Genomic DNA, 14751 nt, shown 5'->3' on the forward strand with positions numbered 1-14751 from the left:
GAAATTACAAAAAAAATGAGAAAGTAGGATGTGCTTTAGTTGATGAAAACCAGTGCACGCCACTGAATGTGCAATAGCATTACATATTTCACTCGGTGGAATCCTGATTTTTATTAAATTGTACCACATGTCAGATACCTGCACTTGGAATTTCACCACATTTATAGGTGACAGTATGAACTATTTTCTCTGGGACTAAATGTGACAAAGCAACTGGCGTATACTGGTACATACTGTAAAAGAGTACATATTTAGAATTGCTAGAAATGGACTGCATCCCTCATTCCACTTGCATACAGTCACAGTCCCAAAAGAAATACAGGCTATAAAGTTAGTTTATGAACACTGAAAGTGGGCTGTAATGTGTTTTCCCCCCCTTTCCCCCAAATTTTGATGTTCCATCCATCCATTTGCTTCCGCTTATCCTTTTCAGGGTCGCAGGGGGGCGCTGGAGCCTATCCCAGCTGTCATAGGGCGAGAGGCGGGGTACACCCTGGACAGGTCGCCAGTCTGTCGCAGGGCTAACACACAGGGACAGACAACCATTCACACTCACATTCACTCGCACATTCACACCTAGTGGCAATTTGGATTATCCAATTAACCTATCCCCACAAGTTGCATGTCTTTGGACAGTGGCAGGAAGCCGGAGTACCCGGAGAGAACCCACGCAAACACGGGGAGAACATGCAAACTCCTCACAGAAAGACCCCGGCCTGATGTTGGAATTGAACTCAGGACCTTCTTGCTGTGCGGCAACAGTGCTAACCACCGTGCCACCGTGCTATAAAATGAGAATGGGAGTACACAAAGCTCTGCAAGAGTGACTCGTTGCCATATAGTGAGTGCACTGTAAGTGATGGATTGTAAATACTCGTACAGCTTGTTGGTGGAGCTACTTTTCCAGACAGTGATGTTATTTTCTAAAATAATAATTATAATTATAATTATTTTATCCAGGTTGAAAATATTTGAAATATTCAAGCAGTTAAGTGATCAGAGTTCAGATTTAGTCTGATGCTGAAAAAACTCTGAAGTGCGCAGTTATCTAAATCCACAGATAATAACAATATACACTATATAAATACTATACTATGTAATGTTTATGGTTTATCCTGAATACTCCACCACATTGGCACATGGTGGGAAGTGATCTTCAATTAACCTGTCAATCAAATGTAGTTATTTTAGGTCAGAATTAATTTCTTCCATCAGTCCAAGGTGAAAGGTCTCATTTTGCTATTACTTTCTCAAAAGTCTTCATATGTGGAGCAATTTAAATCTAACAGGCTTAATAAGGGACACTGAGGACCGCAGAACCTGGAAACTGACAGACCAACGCACAATCTCAAAGCTTATGGTGCTGAAACTGTAATTAATTGAGAATAATTATTGCTTTCAAAGGCTGAATTATGTTAGAAAAGCAGTTTCAGAACCTTCTGAATGACTTGGTAAGAGGCTGGTTAAGCTTCATTTGAATATTTTTAAGGTGTAAAAAAAACCCCAAAATAATCTTGAAAATCTTCATTCATACAACTTGGAAATGAGCTACAGAAAAGAGTCACCCTTAAAAACAGATCTAATATAGATCATATTTGCTTTTAAAATTCTCCAGTGGTCAGAAGCAAGCAAACAGTTGCAAAAGACATTTGTTAATAAATAATTATATTAAAAGAAAAGCTTTTTCTGAAAAGCAAGCAGCTGAAATGGTCAACATGCAATTTTATTATTTATTTTTTTTGCTTAAAGAAAATAAAACATAAAAAAATAATACAATCAATACTTGCTTCAGGAAATCATTCCATTATACAGTTTGGCTTCCAAGAGTCAATGATGCAGTACACATGGTATAAATAACATGATGAACCCTTTTTCTAAAAGACGAATATGCATGTTTCACATGATATTAATATATACATGAGCTGTTCATGAAAAGCTAATCCATGCTGGTCAGGTATTGGGGAAACATATTTATTTTCATTCTACTCACTATTAACCAGATTTATAGATGATATATAAGCTCACACTGAAGGTCAGTATAAGAATGCTGTTATGGAAAAACAGAAACAACCTTTTGACTTAGGCTTAGCAGGCCATAAATGAAATGTGTTGTGCTCATTCCCAGCTCCATATTTTTATTCTTAGATTCTACTAGAGTTGCTTTGCATTATTCACAGTTATTCTAGTTCTTTTTGCAGCCAAGGGCAGACAAAACTACGTGAAACTGTCTGAAACTGCGTGTTTGAAGCTTTCTGACGCCTGAGCATAAGTCTTCAGAGGTTTGCTGATACACTGACCTCAATATTTGAACTTTTGACCATCTTCAACATGGATGCCCAACAATATAAAATTGTAATTTTGTAATACCAAAGCTCATATACTATCACAGAACCTAATAAAATAAAAGCAAAATACATTCTGAATGCGACCTTGTCTCATTTAAAACAACTGTTTAAATATATTATTAGTATTTGGCAGCACACAATTGGTCATTTCTATACAGAGTTTCTGGTCGAGCCCTCAAAAGCTGTGGGAACACTTATATTATTAAGCACTAAAGGAAATGCCAAACTATGGCATGACCTCGATTAAGATGCAGATCTGCAAGCAGTGGGGAATTCTCTATTTTCTATTACCTCTAATAAATATTCAAATGAATGGCCTAAAGAATATATTGGAATTGCAGAAAAAAATATTGACTGAAGGTTGAAAAGGCAAGGTGTACTTCATTTGAAACATTACTTTGTGCAAGAAAGTATTGTAATCCAGACTGAAGAACAAAAACAGACAAAAAAAAGAAGAAGAAACTAGTCATTGATGTGTCAACTACGCAAAAACAGTTATTTCCTGTGGATAATAACACATAATGGGAAAAAAGTAGAAATTAAAAATCACTTTGCTTATTAAAAAAAATAAAATGAAGATGATTCAGGTCAGTTCACAGACTATTACTCATAAACTGTTCAATTAGTCATCGCTCTAGATACTGGTCAGAGACACCCTGATGATCACAGGCTACTAAGAAAAAATGTTTATCCCCCAACCAGCGGTGGGTGGTTGCTGATGGCCATCGCTGGGTGGAATTAATCATAAAACAGGTACTGTGCCAAAACCCTCTTTGTGCATGCTTTATTAGCCACCTTCAAAGTAAAAGTTGTGCCTTATCACTTGATTCAAAACGGTGCAACTTTTTTAGCACACACAGCAATGTCCACCAACCATTCACCAACTGGCAGGCACTCTCTAGGCTTGTGTGACTGAGGCCTAGGATCTGCTAATGTTAGTAGTTTGTCAAAGAATCAAGCATCACACAGCCTGATATTGGAATTCTTACTCAATCCACTTTAGGAACACCAAAGTCAGCATTTTATCCTGTGGGAAATATGACAGTCTGCTATGCTGAAAATGATCATTTGGTAGTTTGAAAGATGTTTCTTTGAATACCAAAAGTCAGTGCAATGGCAAATAATTTAAATTCTTACTCTGTAAGTCACAATGGTTGCAAAATTTAAGGTCAGCCCATTCACATCTAGCCACTGCTTGGCTACAAATGTTTCTATTCTTTAAACTTATATAGCCTTCAGTCTCTAAAGTCAAATTATATACTCTGGGTGAAATGAATGTGATAAGACGACACAAGGTTTTGAACATAATCTTTTGAGTAATTACAAAAGTCCGCCAATATTCAAACTTCTCAAGGTTTGCATGTGTATATACTTATGTAGATTAGGTGACCTAAGACTGAATAAGCAACCTTTTCGCAGATCAGAGAAAATGTATCAGTCAATGCCATGCTGGTCATGTGACTCTACAAATAAAAGAAACATTCTCATATAGTGAAAGACAAACAGTACCATTATGCCAAAGGTGTACTGCAGTTGTGCCACAACAAATACAAGCATTTTTCATTTTCATCATATTTTCTCACATAACATCTATGGGAGTTATATGTATGTAAACATGTTTACATCATGTCCGCAGCACTTTAAACCATTAAGAAATTATTGTTATATCACGGGAAGTGAGGTATTACAAGTTTAGAGGCACTTTGCCAGTGAGTAAACAGGATCGTCTCCTCATTTTAAACATCTACCTCTAATAATCTGACAACATTTTCACTTGACGATTTGAAAGTCACTCAGGATGGACATTTTTTGTCAAGATAATGTTTTGATCTGTAAATGGTGCTTGTCACATCGCTTTTTGCACTCTGTATGTGAGATTTAAATTAAAAATGCAGCCTGTCTCCCAAATGTGCCCACTTTGAATTAACGAGTATGTCCACTCTCAGTTCATGAGTATGTGTTTTTCCTCATTTATTTGAGTATACACTGATCAACCATCATTAAAACCACTGACAAGTAAAGTGAATAACATTGATTATCTTGTTACAGTGGCACCTGTCAAGGGGTGGAATATATTTGGCAGCGAGTGCACAGTCATTTCTTGAAACTGATGTGTTGAAGCACGAAAAATGGACAAGCATAATGACCTGATCGACTTTGACAAGAGCCTAATTGTGATGGCTAGACAGCTGGGTCAGAGAATTTCCAAAAAGGGAGGTCTTGTGGGGTTTTTCTGAAATGGAGCAGTTAGCATATACCAAAGTGGTTTGCACAAGAACGACTTTTGAAGGTTTGACAGGGTCATGAACAGTCAAGGCTCATTAATGTGTATGAGAAATAAACATTGTGGGTCATTCTTACTTGTCTTATTGACCAGTTAGTGTTTTACACTGAGGGCCTCACACAGACAAGATCAAACAGGGCGCTTTTTATTTATTAATACTTTGCTCTTTCTTCTATAAACTCGCACTCATACTGTTTCGGGTTCAGCATCTACCCAAGATCATCTACCCGCTTAGGCACTGAAGAGATTGGGGATCAGCCCAGCTGTAAACTGCTGAAAATATACACTGACTAAGACATGAAGGTGTCATTGCTGCAGAGTTTGTAGACTCATGTGGAGGGTTAGAAGTTGAGGACAGATGGAAAAAAAGGGGTAAACAGGAAAACACCAGGTAAACAGGCACTGTGACTCTGGAATGACAGGATTAGATACATACTAGTAAAGTAAAAGAGGAAATAAATAACAATAACTAAAGAGGGAAACACAGACACAAGAAAACACTTGACACAGGGGGAAGACATAGTAGGGCAGAAAAAAGGAACCACAGAGAAAAATACTACTAAAATATGAGTGAAAGCTCAAAAGTGAAGAAATGACTGATAACTACAAACCTAGCAATAACACTGAGAACAGAAGATTTTCTTTTATAACATTAATAACCAAAAACTACAAAGATAAAACAAAACCTCAAATCTCACAAAATAAACCCACAGACCATGACCCTGCCTCAAAGTGTTGACTTCTCCTCCAAAATTCCCTAAACCATAATCCAGAAGTGCATCTATGGAATGTGCATCTATGGAAGTTAAGCCCAGAACCTACAGCATAAATGGCTTAAAGGTGGAACTGGACAAAAAAGGGACTGTTTTAGCACTATAAGGGGGCTACAAAGTAAATTGCAAGCAGTTTTAATGTTTTACAAGTCTGGAGCCAGAACCATGTTTTCTACCATTGTGAGTTTAAATTTTTAGTTTTGTTTTTCTATTATATATTTTCTGCTTTGTTTGTTCTGGTCATTTCGAGTTTTCTACTCTAGCTTATTTCTCCTCATGATTTTATTCTCAGTTTTGTAATTTAGTATTCTAAGTTTCAGTGTTCTTTCCTGCTTGTGTGCCCAACATTTGGTCTGTTTCATTTTTGGTAGCGCTTGTCCTTGTGTGTGTTGTGTTTAGTTTTGGTTCCCCTGCTTTCTTATTTGTGATTAGTTTCAGCCATGTAGCCCAGTTTCCCATTCCCCTAATTACATCATGTGTCTATTTAAAGCCTCAGTTTGTTTTTTGTGTTATCATACTGTTGCCAGCTGTTTTTTCTCCCTGATTATGTTTCTGTTCTTTTATATTGACTTTTGTTTGGACCTTTATTAAAGTAAAAATGCACCATTAAAGGTGCATTTTTACTTTATTCAGTTTGTATCCCGTATCTGCCTTTGTTTCTTAATTTACCCTCACTTGAGAGGATTATTAATTTAGCTTTTATCAGTCTCATATAATTCAGCTTTTTAGCCAAGAACTTTTCTTAAAATGAAAAAAATATTCATAGACTGGTGAATGACAAATATTTTAGTCGTGTTTAAGGGCTTTGATTGATGTCACTTCCAAACCGACACAGTGTTAGCATTAATAAGGCTAAGATAAATCAGGGATTTATCTAAAAAAGCATGCTTACCATCAGTATGATAGTAAGTAAGTGTTGAAATTGCTGTAATGGTTACTTTCAGGGGTCGTGATGACATATTTACACTTAGTGGTGCCTTACGTAATTATACCTTTTCAGCATCTGGCAAGAAAGTGTTTAAATTCACCTCCCCTTTAGAACGCTTCCTAGCTGCATTTGCATTTAGGTTTTTTTCCTATTGCAGAACGGTCCCAACCGCACATGCACTAAGATAATGTGAATGTTTGGGATTTTTTTTTTTCATTTCTCTCAGCCTTTAAATTCTCTGTAGCCGTTTTCCTGACTGACCTAGTACATGACTAAGTGGACTGCTAACATCAGCAGTTACCAGGCCACAAAAACTCCACATGCCACTTTAAAGGGACAGGAAACAGCACAATATCAGCCATGCCAGGTATCAGTCAAAGTCAAACTTAAAAAAAAAAAATTATACTGATACTGTTTAGACTGTGTCACAATAACCCCACTATAAGTTCATTACCTACTTAAGAATTAAGATCTAATATAGAGGAGGAATTGCTATTCTCTGCACATCATCTGACTCACTCACCTGCTGGCTTAGCTCTCCCCAATATCCTATTCTCTAATAAAAATAGAATATAGTTTCTTGGTCCTTTTTTTTCTCAGTTGCTGCAAAGAATATTTCTTATTTCGTCCAAGGTCCAAGAGCTTTATTTATGCTGCACCACCATACACAATTGAACAGGAGTGAAACTAAAAAATATAAACAAATAAACACAATAACGATGATGGAAAAAAACATTATATAGCACAACTCCATATGCAGCTGTTTGATAATGTTAAAGTTTATAGCTGGTACTAGAGAGAAGTGAAGCTAGAATATATCAAATATAAGAATAAAAATGCAAATATGAAAGCTCCTTTAAATTCAGTCAATAACCTGCAACTAGTCAAGTAGAGCAATAAAAGACAAACACGTGTTTATATACCACAACATCCTTTGTATACATGAGATGTGTTTACACTAGCAAGAAACTAAGACACAATCTTACTTTATAGTCTGTGGCTAACAAATACGTATAGGCAGTGTGTTTGAAGGCTTAAACAAGAACAGTGATTGTAACAGATAGTTACAGGGACCCATCAGCAAATGTGAAGCTGCTTACCTCACCTACAGTAGTTGACTTCATTTTCTGGATCAAAGTGCGGTCCAGTAGTGGGCACTATGTATTCACTATGTTTCAGCAGCAAAAGTAGCATTTTCTATTTGATGTTCCAAAACAAACATTAAATAATAAGAGCAGCGGATGTAGTTTTCCGTCATTCTATTGTTATTGTAGGGTCTTTACCTTACAATAAAAAGCAGCTTGAGGCAACTGTTGTTGTGATCTGGCAACATCTGCCTTGCCTTTCTAACTTTTTTTTCTCCAAACCACTCAACCCAAGTTGTCCTTCTAGTACACTTATTTCCACGTCACCAAGCATCTTCAATTCTACCTTCTCCAGCTCTGTCACTCATCTTTTGTCAATCCCCCATCCTGTACATTATAGCACTACCAGGCTTGATGCCATTTTTCAATCACATATTTGTGACAACTCCACCCTTTCTAGCTCCCCCCCCCCTTTCATACACATGTATTCTGTCTTTTTTCTACTGACATTCATTCCTCTTCTTTCCTCCACCACCTCTTCAAGCTCTCGCCTACCTCCCCCTACTTTCACTACAGATCAAAATGTCATCTGCAAATATCTTAACCCATGGACTCCCTGCTTGACTTCATGTGTCAACTTATCACCATTGCAAACAAGAAGGAGCTCAGAGCCAGTTTCTGATGAAATCCCACCTTGACCACATCTTTCACTCCTACCACACATCTCACCACTGTCTTGCTGTCCTCATGCATGTCCTGCACCACCCTCTGATACCTCTCTGCCACTCATGACTCCCTCATGCAGTACCACAGTTTCTCTAGAAAAACATTTCCTCCTATCTAATACTCTACATTTACTAATTCAGTTCAATTCCTCTATCCCTCCTCCTCCTATTTAAATGAAATTAAGAAAAAAAAATTTTTTGCATTAACAATAATATCTACGTATACCACATCCTCAATATGGAGACCATCCCTTACAACTGTACAGAATTCTGGCTTGCACCTATAATGTGGGCACAGATGGTGTCGCTTCTCTTCAGCTTTATTAGTTGTCTTATGTTGCACAGGAAACACATTAACAGAGGAGTTGTCTGGTGTTTTTCTGATCGTAGTCCCCCCAAGGCCTGTGTCTGTATCCTTTTGCTCTCATTACTGTGCCATCAGTGCCTCATCATCGGCACAGGCTTCCAACCCCCTGTAAACCAAAGAACCCAAACCATATAAATTACCTATTAAATATGTAACACTTCCTAAAAGCAGTGTGGTTTATGGATTATTTAAAGGACTATATAGGTTTTATAAAATAAGTATTGTGGTCTTTGTATTATTGTATGTATTTTCAATAACTAATAAAATATGGGCTACCAACTGATCTGTGTTTACACAGATGTGGATAGAAAACAATATTCCATTTAAACATAAACAGACAGGAGGACAAAACAAAAGAAAAGCAAAGGACAATGGACTCACCGCCTGAAGCTGGGTGCACAGGAACTACTCAATTACTTGAAAACCTGACACTTTGTTGGCACTGCTAAGCTTGTAAGTAACTATAGTGATGTCCACTTTAACTCAGGAAGGGCAATTTTATTGACACAGTATTGGCAAAAACGAAGAAAGCAGCCTGCAGTACGGTGTACATTTTAGGACATCGTCAGGTATCAGACAAAAAATTGTCAGGTGTCAGTTGTCAAAAAAAAAATTGTCAGGTATCAGAAAAAAAATTGTCAGGTGTCAGTTGTCAAAAAAAAAATTGTCAGGTATCAGAAAAAAAATTGTCAATGGAAAACCAGCATACTCTTGGGGAATGTAACAAAAACCAAACATAGTGCCAAAACATGATTAAATCATATGTACAAGTGGCCACTTTTCTGTTTCTTTCTTTTCAGATTTTCCAGGAAGGTTCTATGGCTAAAGGTGGGCACATCCAACCGCAAGCAAAACTTTGTGGCCAGATACTTCTTTGAGGCTGTTCAAGAACAGGGTGGTATGCAATATACTAAAAAAAGGGGGGTTAAAAAAGATTACATTTTGTTAATAAATTTATTTTTTCATCATTCACTAATTATCTTCAGTTTGTGTCTTTAGGCTGTCCTCAAATGATTCGGGGGGACAGAGGAAAGGAGAACCTTGTTGTGGGTCAAATGCAGATGGCATTTCACATGCGAGATCTTGGGAATCAGGCATGGAGGTGCTTCAGAATGGGGACATCAGTGCACAACCAGGTATGTCTTTAAGCTGGTAAATGACTATTTCTAAAGTAACAACCTGACAACAAAACTGATAATGTCATGTTTCTGTTGTTTAGAGAGCTGAATGTTTCAACAGTATTTTAAAGCGGACATGGATTAAGAAATGGCTGACAACATTTGAGGTAAAGCAAATCTTTCACCTGTAAAACCTATTAACAAAGAGTAGCCATCCAAATTTCGTTAAACATACGATGGATTAGTTTATCTGAAAACACAAGGCCAGAATCTGTGTTTATGTACATCTGTACCTTTTCACTAATGAAATTCTCACCTTCACAACTTATGTCTTTTTCAAAACAACATGCGTAGGCCATGATGGAGTCTGGGATCCTTGAACTGGACAATCCTGTGCACATGTAAGTCAATATTTTTAGACATGAAAAATAATCAAGCAGCAGTATGAAAGTATGTGGTCTAGGAATGCCTTTGTTTTTTGAGTACTGATTAAAATTTAGCTTTTACTTATTCTACCTCAAAGAAGCAGATGAACATATTAATTTTTTAATTCTCCTTTTTCATAGCAACTGCTTGCAGTACTCACACTTGCCACTGCTTCAAAGAGACTTAAAAACAGAGCAAACAGTTTGGAACACCCATGACATCCGCAAGCAACGCAATGCACCTGGTCCATTTGGGAAACCCGACCTTCTGTTTACCTCACCACCTCCTGGTATGTCATTTGAAAGCCTGTGGGGTTTTATTTTTTTGTTTGTTTTTTAACTTTCATTAGTTTACTTTTACTTTGATATAGCACTCTTCACAGGATAAAAACCACAAAGTGGCTTCACAATAATATAAAACAGATAAACATAAAACAGCACAATCGAACATACAGAATAAATGCAATCAAGGAAACGTAATGATGGAGGCAGAGCATTCCATGACCTGGGAGCCACCGCTTTGGAAGATCTATTGCCTCTGGTCTTCTGGTGGGACTACTAACAGCCATTGATTAGATGATCACAGGCTGGGAGAGGGAGCGTGGGGTTCTATAAGATCAGAAATTAAGGCAGGAGCTTCACGATTCGGAGCATTGAAAGTCATTACTAAAATTTTAAAATGAATTTTCTAAAATATACTGGAAGCCAGTGTAATGAGCGTAAAACTGTTATAATGTGCTTTCTCTTTTGTGTCTTCCGAAGAAGCCTACTTGTAGTACAATAAGAGATTTCTGAATTTCTACTGTCAATACTAAAATGGCTTCATATTGACACCTTTAACTAAAAATTTATCTAAATGTTTGAGTGATATTTCCATCTTTAAGTTTCTGTAATAACATCTGTAAACACTGACTGCTTCTTATACAGGTTCTAGAACAGCTTTGTCATTATTCATTTATTTTTAACATTCAAAGTGAACATCTTTTCAATATTGTCTTTCATTCGCAGGATATGGCAATGTGCTGCACATTGTTGACCCAGACCTTTTAGACTATGCCAAGCAATTAATCTGTGAGAGGGAAGAGCCTTCACTGGTAGCAAACCAGGAATTCAGAGACATGTGCCAGAACATTTTAGAAAACAGCCAGTTTCCCTGCACACCTGATGGTTGCCTTGCTGCATACCTCATGCTAGTCCAAGAGCTCACAACTGCCATGAACAGAAATGCAGTTCCTACACTTTCTACGTTTGCCGAGGCAAATGACATATACATCTTTCTGAAGAGAGAGAGGATGGAAGGTGCACCAGTAAACATTTCCAATGACCAATAAAATCATACAACAGTGTTTGTTAACATTTATTTATCCTTGTTTAAAATCAACAGGTAATTTGAAAACTGTCTGACCAACAAAATGTACAATAAAATGTTGAAATACAATTGACAAGGTGCCATCTTTCATAATGATTCAGTGTTTCATTTACCACAACTTTTGTTAACAATAATGTAGAACATAATTCACATTGAAAGACTTTTGAACTGCAGACTGTAGCAACATTACCACTTGTAGCCATATCGGCTCGTAAGATCAAGGCCTGACTTGAGAAACTTAACAACATCAGATGCGGAAGGCCTTGAGTCTGGGTCATAGCTCACCAAACCACCAAGAAAACTGTTTTTGTCACTGAGATGTGATAGGGCATGTGGTGGGGTTTTGGTGGCCATTAGTGCAGCCAGTTCTCTTTGTTTTTTAACCATCCACGGAGCGGAACCCGTCAGGATCTCCAGATATGTGGCTCCGAGGGACCACATGTCTGTCTGGAACGAGGCCTCTTCAAACATCAGTATGCATTCAGGGGCCATGTAAAGATATGTGCCACCAGCTGGACCAGTAGCCTGGGCAGTGAACTTACTCCCTTGACGAAGCATCACAGTGTCTCTTATGTTTGCCATGCCCCAGTCTGTCAGGACTGCCTTCTTAGAAGGGTGGTGAACCTATAAGGTATACATATGAGAACTTACCAGGTTGTCTAAAATTTCACAAATGTTATCAAAAATGTCATTCCAAAGACCACAGCTCATAATTGGGGGGAAAAAAAACCCCTCAAAGCTTTTAGCACCCAGATCACCCAATCACTGCAGATTTATTCTGAGATTGTTTATTATACCCAACATTAAAATTAACAGATTGGTTAATGATCCAACCCGGTTTTATAGTCCTGTGCATTTTTTAATCCCCATTCCACTTAAGCAAGTGGTACAGACTAATAAAATAATAGAAACTTTCAGTTTGTAAAGCCTAAACTTACAACATGTTTGGGAATTTTGTAGGTGTGCAAGAACCAACATATTAAAGAAAAATTGGACTATTAAATAAACAATGTAAGGCTTCTTACTTAAAAATCCTTTATATGAATATGCCAGAAAAGTTTCTCATTGTTCAAATGTAGTGTTTAATAGACTGAAGAGAATAAAGTTAAATAAATAATATACTATTTTTATTTTGATCTTCAAAAACAAAGTGGAGAAAAAGAAAAATACAATATGGCTTACCATGACATTTGCTGGCTTTATATCCTGGTGAATGATTCTCTGTGCATGGATGTACTCTACTGCCATGGATAAGTCCAGTGATATGAAACCGGCATCATCCCCTTCAAGCTATCAAGACAATAGATAATATTAATAAAACAATGCATAGCCAGGTGTGACAATCTAACATGTCTACCACTGGAAATGTATTACTTCAAATAGGATTAGTATTCAAATGCAACTGCTCGTAAGCTTTCAGCTTGTCCATTTGCTGAAATGTATACAAAACAATTACTGAACAGTTTAAATTTGAATCACGTTTCACCACTGTCGCTAGCTAGAATGAATTAGCCAGACAAAAATAGTACTGATTTGGTTTCGTACAAAACTGGCTTTCCGTCTCTGATATGTAACTTTCACAACATAACTGCAACTTAATATAACACAACTGTGGCAAAAATATGAACAAAAGGGAGAAAAAGTTAAACTTACCTTGTGTCGTTAGGAGCCTGAACCACGGTAAAACTCCGGTGAGGTCAATGACCTTACGCTCTCTCACGGTCACACGTTGATGACGTATTTGGAAATCAATTCGGGTGGGACATGACAACAGCGCCACCTGCAGGAAGATTTTCTTTCTGGTACCTTGTGTTCTGATACCTGACAATTTTTTTTTTGACAACTGACACCTGACAATTTTTTTTCTGATACCTGACAACTTTTTTTCTGATACCTGACTTTTTTTTTTTGACAACTGACACCTGACAATTTTTTTTCTGATACCTGACATTTTTTTTTCTGACACCTGACAATTTTTTTTCTGATACCTGACATTTTTTTTTTCTGACACCTGACAATTTTTTTTCTGACACCTGACAATTTTTTTTCTGACACCTGACAATTTTTTTTCTGATACCTGACATTTTTTTTTTCTGACACCTGACAATTTTTTTTCTGACACCTGACAATTTTTTTTCTGATACCTGACTTTTTTTTTTTTTTGACAACTGACACCTGACAATTTTTTTTCTGACACCTGACAATTTTTTTTCTGATACCTGTCTTTTTTTTTTTTTTTGACAACTGACACCTGACAATTTTTTGTCTGATACCTGACAATTTTTTTTTTGACAACTGACACCTGACAATTTTTTTTCTGATACCTGACAATTTTTTTTTTGACAACTGACAATTTTTTTTTTGACAACTGACACCTGACAATTTTTTGTCTGATACCTGACGATGTCCTAAAATGTACACCGTACTGCAGATTAGTACTAAATTAGTTTGAGTGAAACAGCCCACAGAGTCACTATCACAAGTGTGACACAATATGCAGTGAGTCAGGATGAGTTAACTAAACCACCCTCAATGCACAGGCAGAAACGACCCTGACTTTCCTAACTTTGTTTGAGAGGTTTTTTTTTCGAAGTTTTGACTACCCTGAAAACAGCTCATGATAGACTCAGTATTGACTTTCTCTGAATTCATTATGAACCACAACACAGGGACAACTGAACACAGAGGCCAAACCACAACTGAAACTGCAAGCAACTGAAACCAAAAAACTAAGATGTTTCATTGACATATGGTTACACCTTACAGAATTCAAACACTGCTAAACTTTTTCATGATAGCTGTACAGTAATGAAAATCTGGTCTTATTCCAGATGGCCCACACAAGGCAAGCGTTCTCCTGAACATAAGGATACCAGTCTTTAATGAGACATCTGCTTTACCTTTAAAATAAATCACCCAGGCTTTGAACATCACCAATAAGTTAAGCAGTTGGCAAAACATGATGTAGAATTTATTTTTGCCGTTCTAAAAATCCATTTATCCATTTCTTCCTTACAGATTAGACTGTTTACCAGTCAGTCAGGGGGATGACATAGAGACAAACACAGTTACCCAAAAGAGATTCAGTTTCCAATTTACTTACCTCGTATGTCTGCCGACAACATTTAGCAGGGTAAGAATATGTAAATAGCCATTTTTTCTTTGTACAAATATAATAAAATGCAGAAGCCATAGCTTGTTACTATTTGAATCTATCACTGCAAAATATTAATAGTCACTGATTTGAATTACCAGTGTCTACCCAGAATATATATATATTTTTTAATTAGACGTGATAGCTTATGTCTTGAAAGGGTTGGGTTTAGAACAAC

The 14751-nt window shown here is 37.0% G+C and overlaps 2 protein-coding genes across 2 annotated transcripts; one reads left to right on the plus strand and one right to left on the minus strand.

Moving 5' to 3' along the window:
• Positions 1-9204: 9204 nt before the first annotated feature.
• On the plus strand, positions 9205-11488 carry LOC146676848 (uncharacterized). The gene is made up of 6 exons (XM_085415500.1): positions 9205-9405; positions 9507-9643; positions 9727-9792; positions 9980-10026; positions 10192-10340; positions 11059-11488. Exons 1-6 carry the CDS (start codon positions 9270-9272, stop codon positions 11379-11381), a joined length of 858 nt encoding a protein of 285 aa, XP_085271626.1. The 5' UTR covers positions 9205-9269; the 3' UTR covers positions 11382-11488.
• LOC146676849 (uncharacterized) lies at positions 11395-14544 on the minus strand. The gene is made up of 5 exons (XM_085383974.1): positions 14523-14544; positions 13073-13240; positions 12823-12851; positions 12602-12709; positions 11395-12043 (listed from the first exon to the last, which is right to left on the minus strand). Exons 1-5 carry the CDS (start codon positions 14542-14544, stop codon positions 11606-11608), a joined length of 765 nt encoding a protein of 254 aa, XP_085240100.1. The 3' UTR covers positions 11395-11605.
• Between the last annotated feature and the right edge of the window lie 207 nt (positions 14545-14751).

Source organism: Rhamphochromis longiceps, linkage group LG2, assembly GCF_057381845.1.
Source record: "Rhamphochromis longiceps isolate RC_006_pf linkage group LG2, R_longiceps_female_GT1.1, whole genome shotgun sequence".
Lineage (NCBI taxonomy): Eukaryota > Metazoa > Chordata > Actinopteri > Cichliformes > Cichlidae > Rhamphochromis > Rhamphochromis longiceps.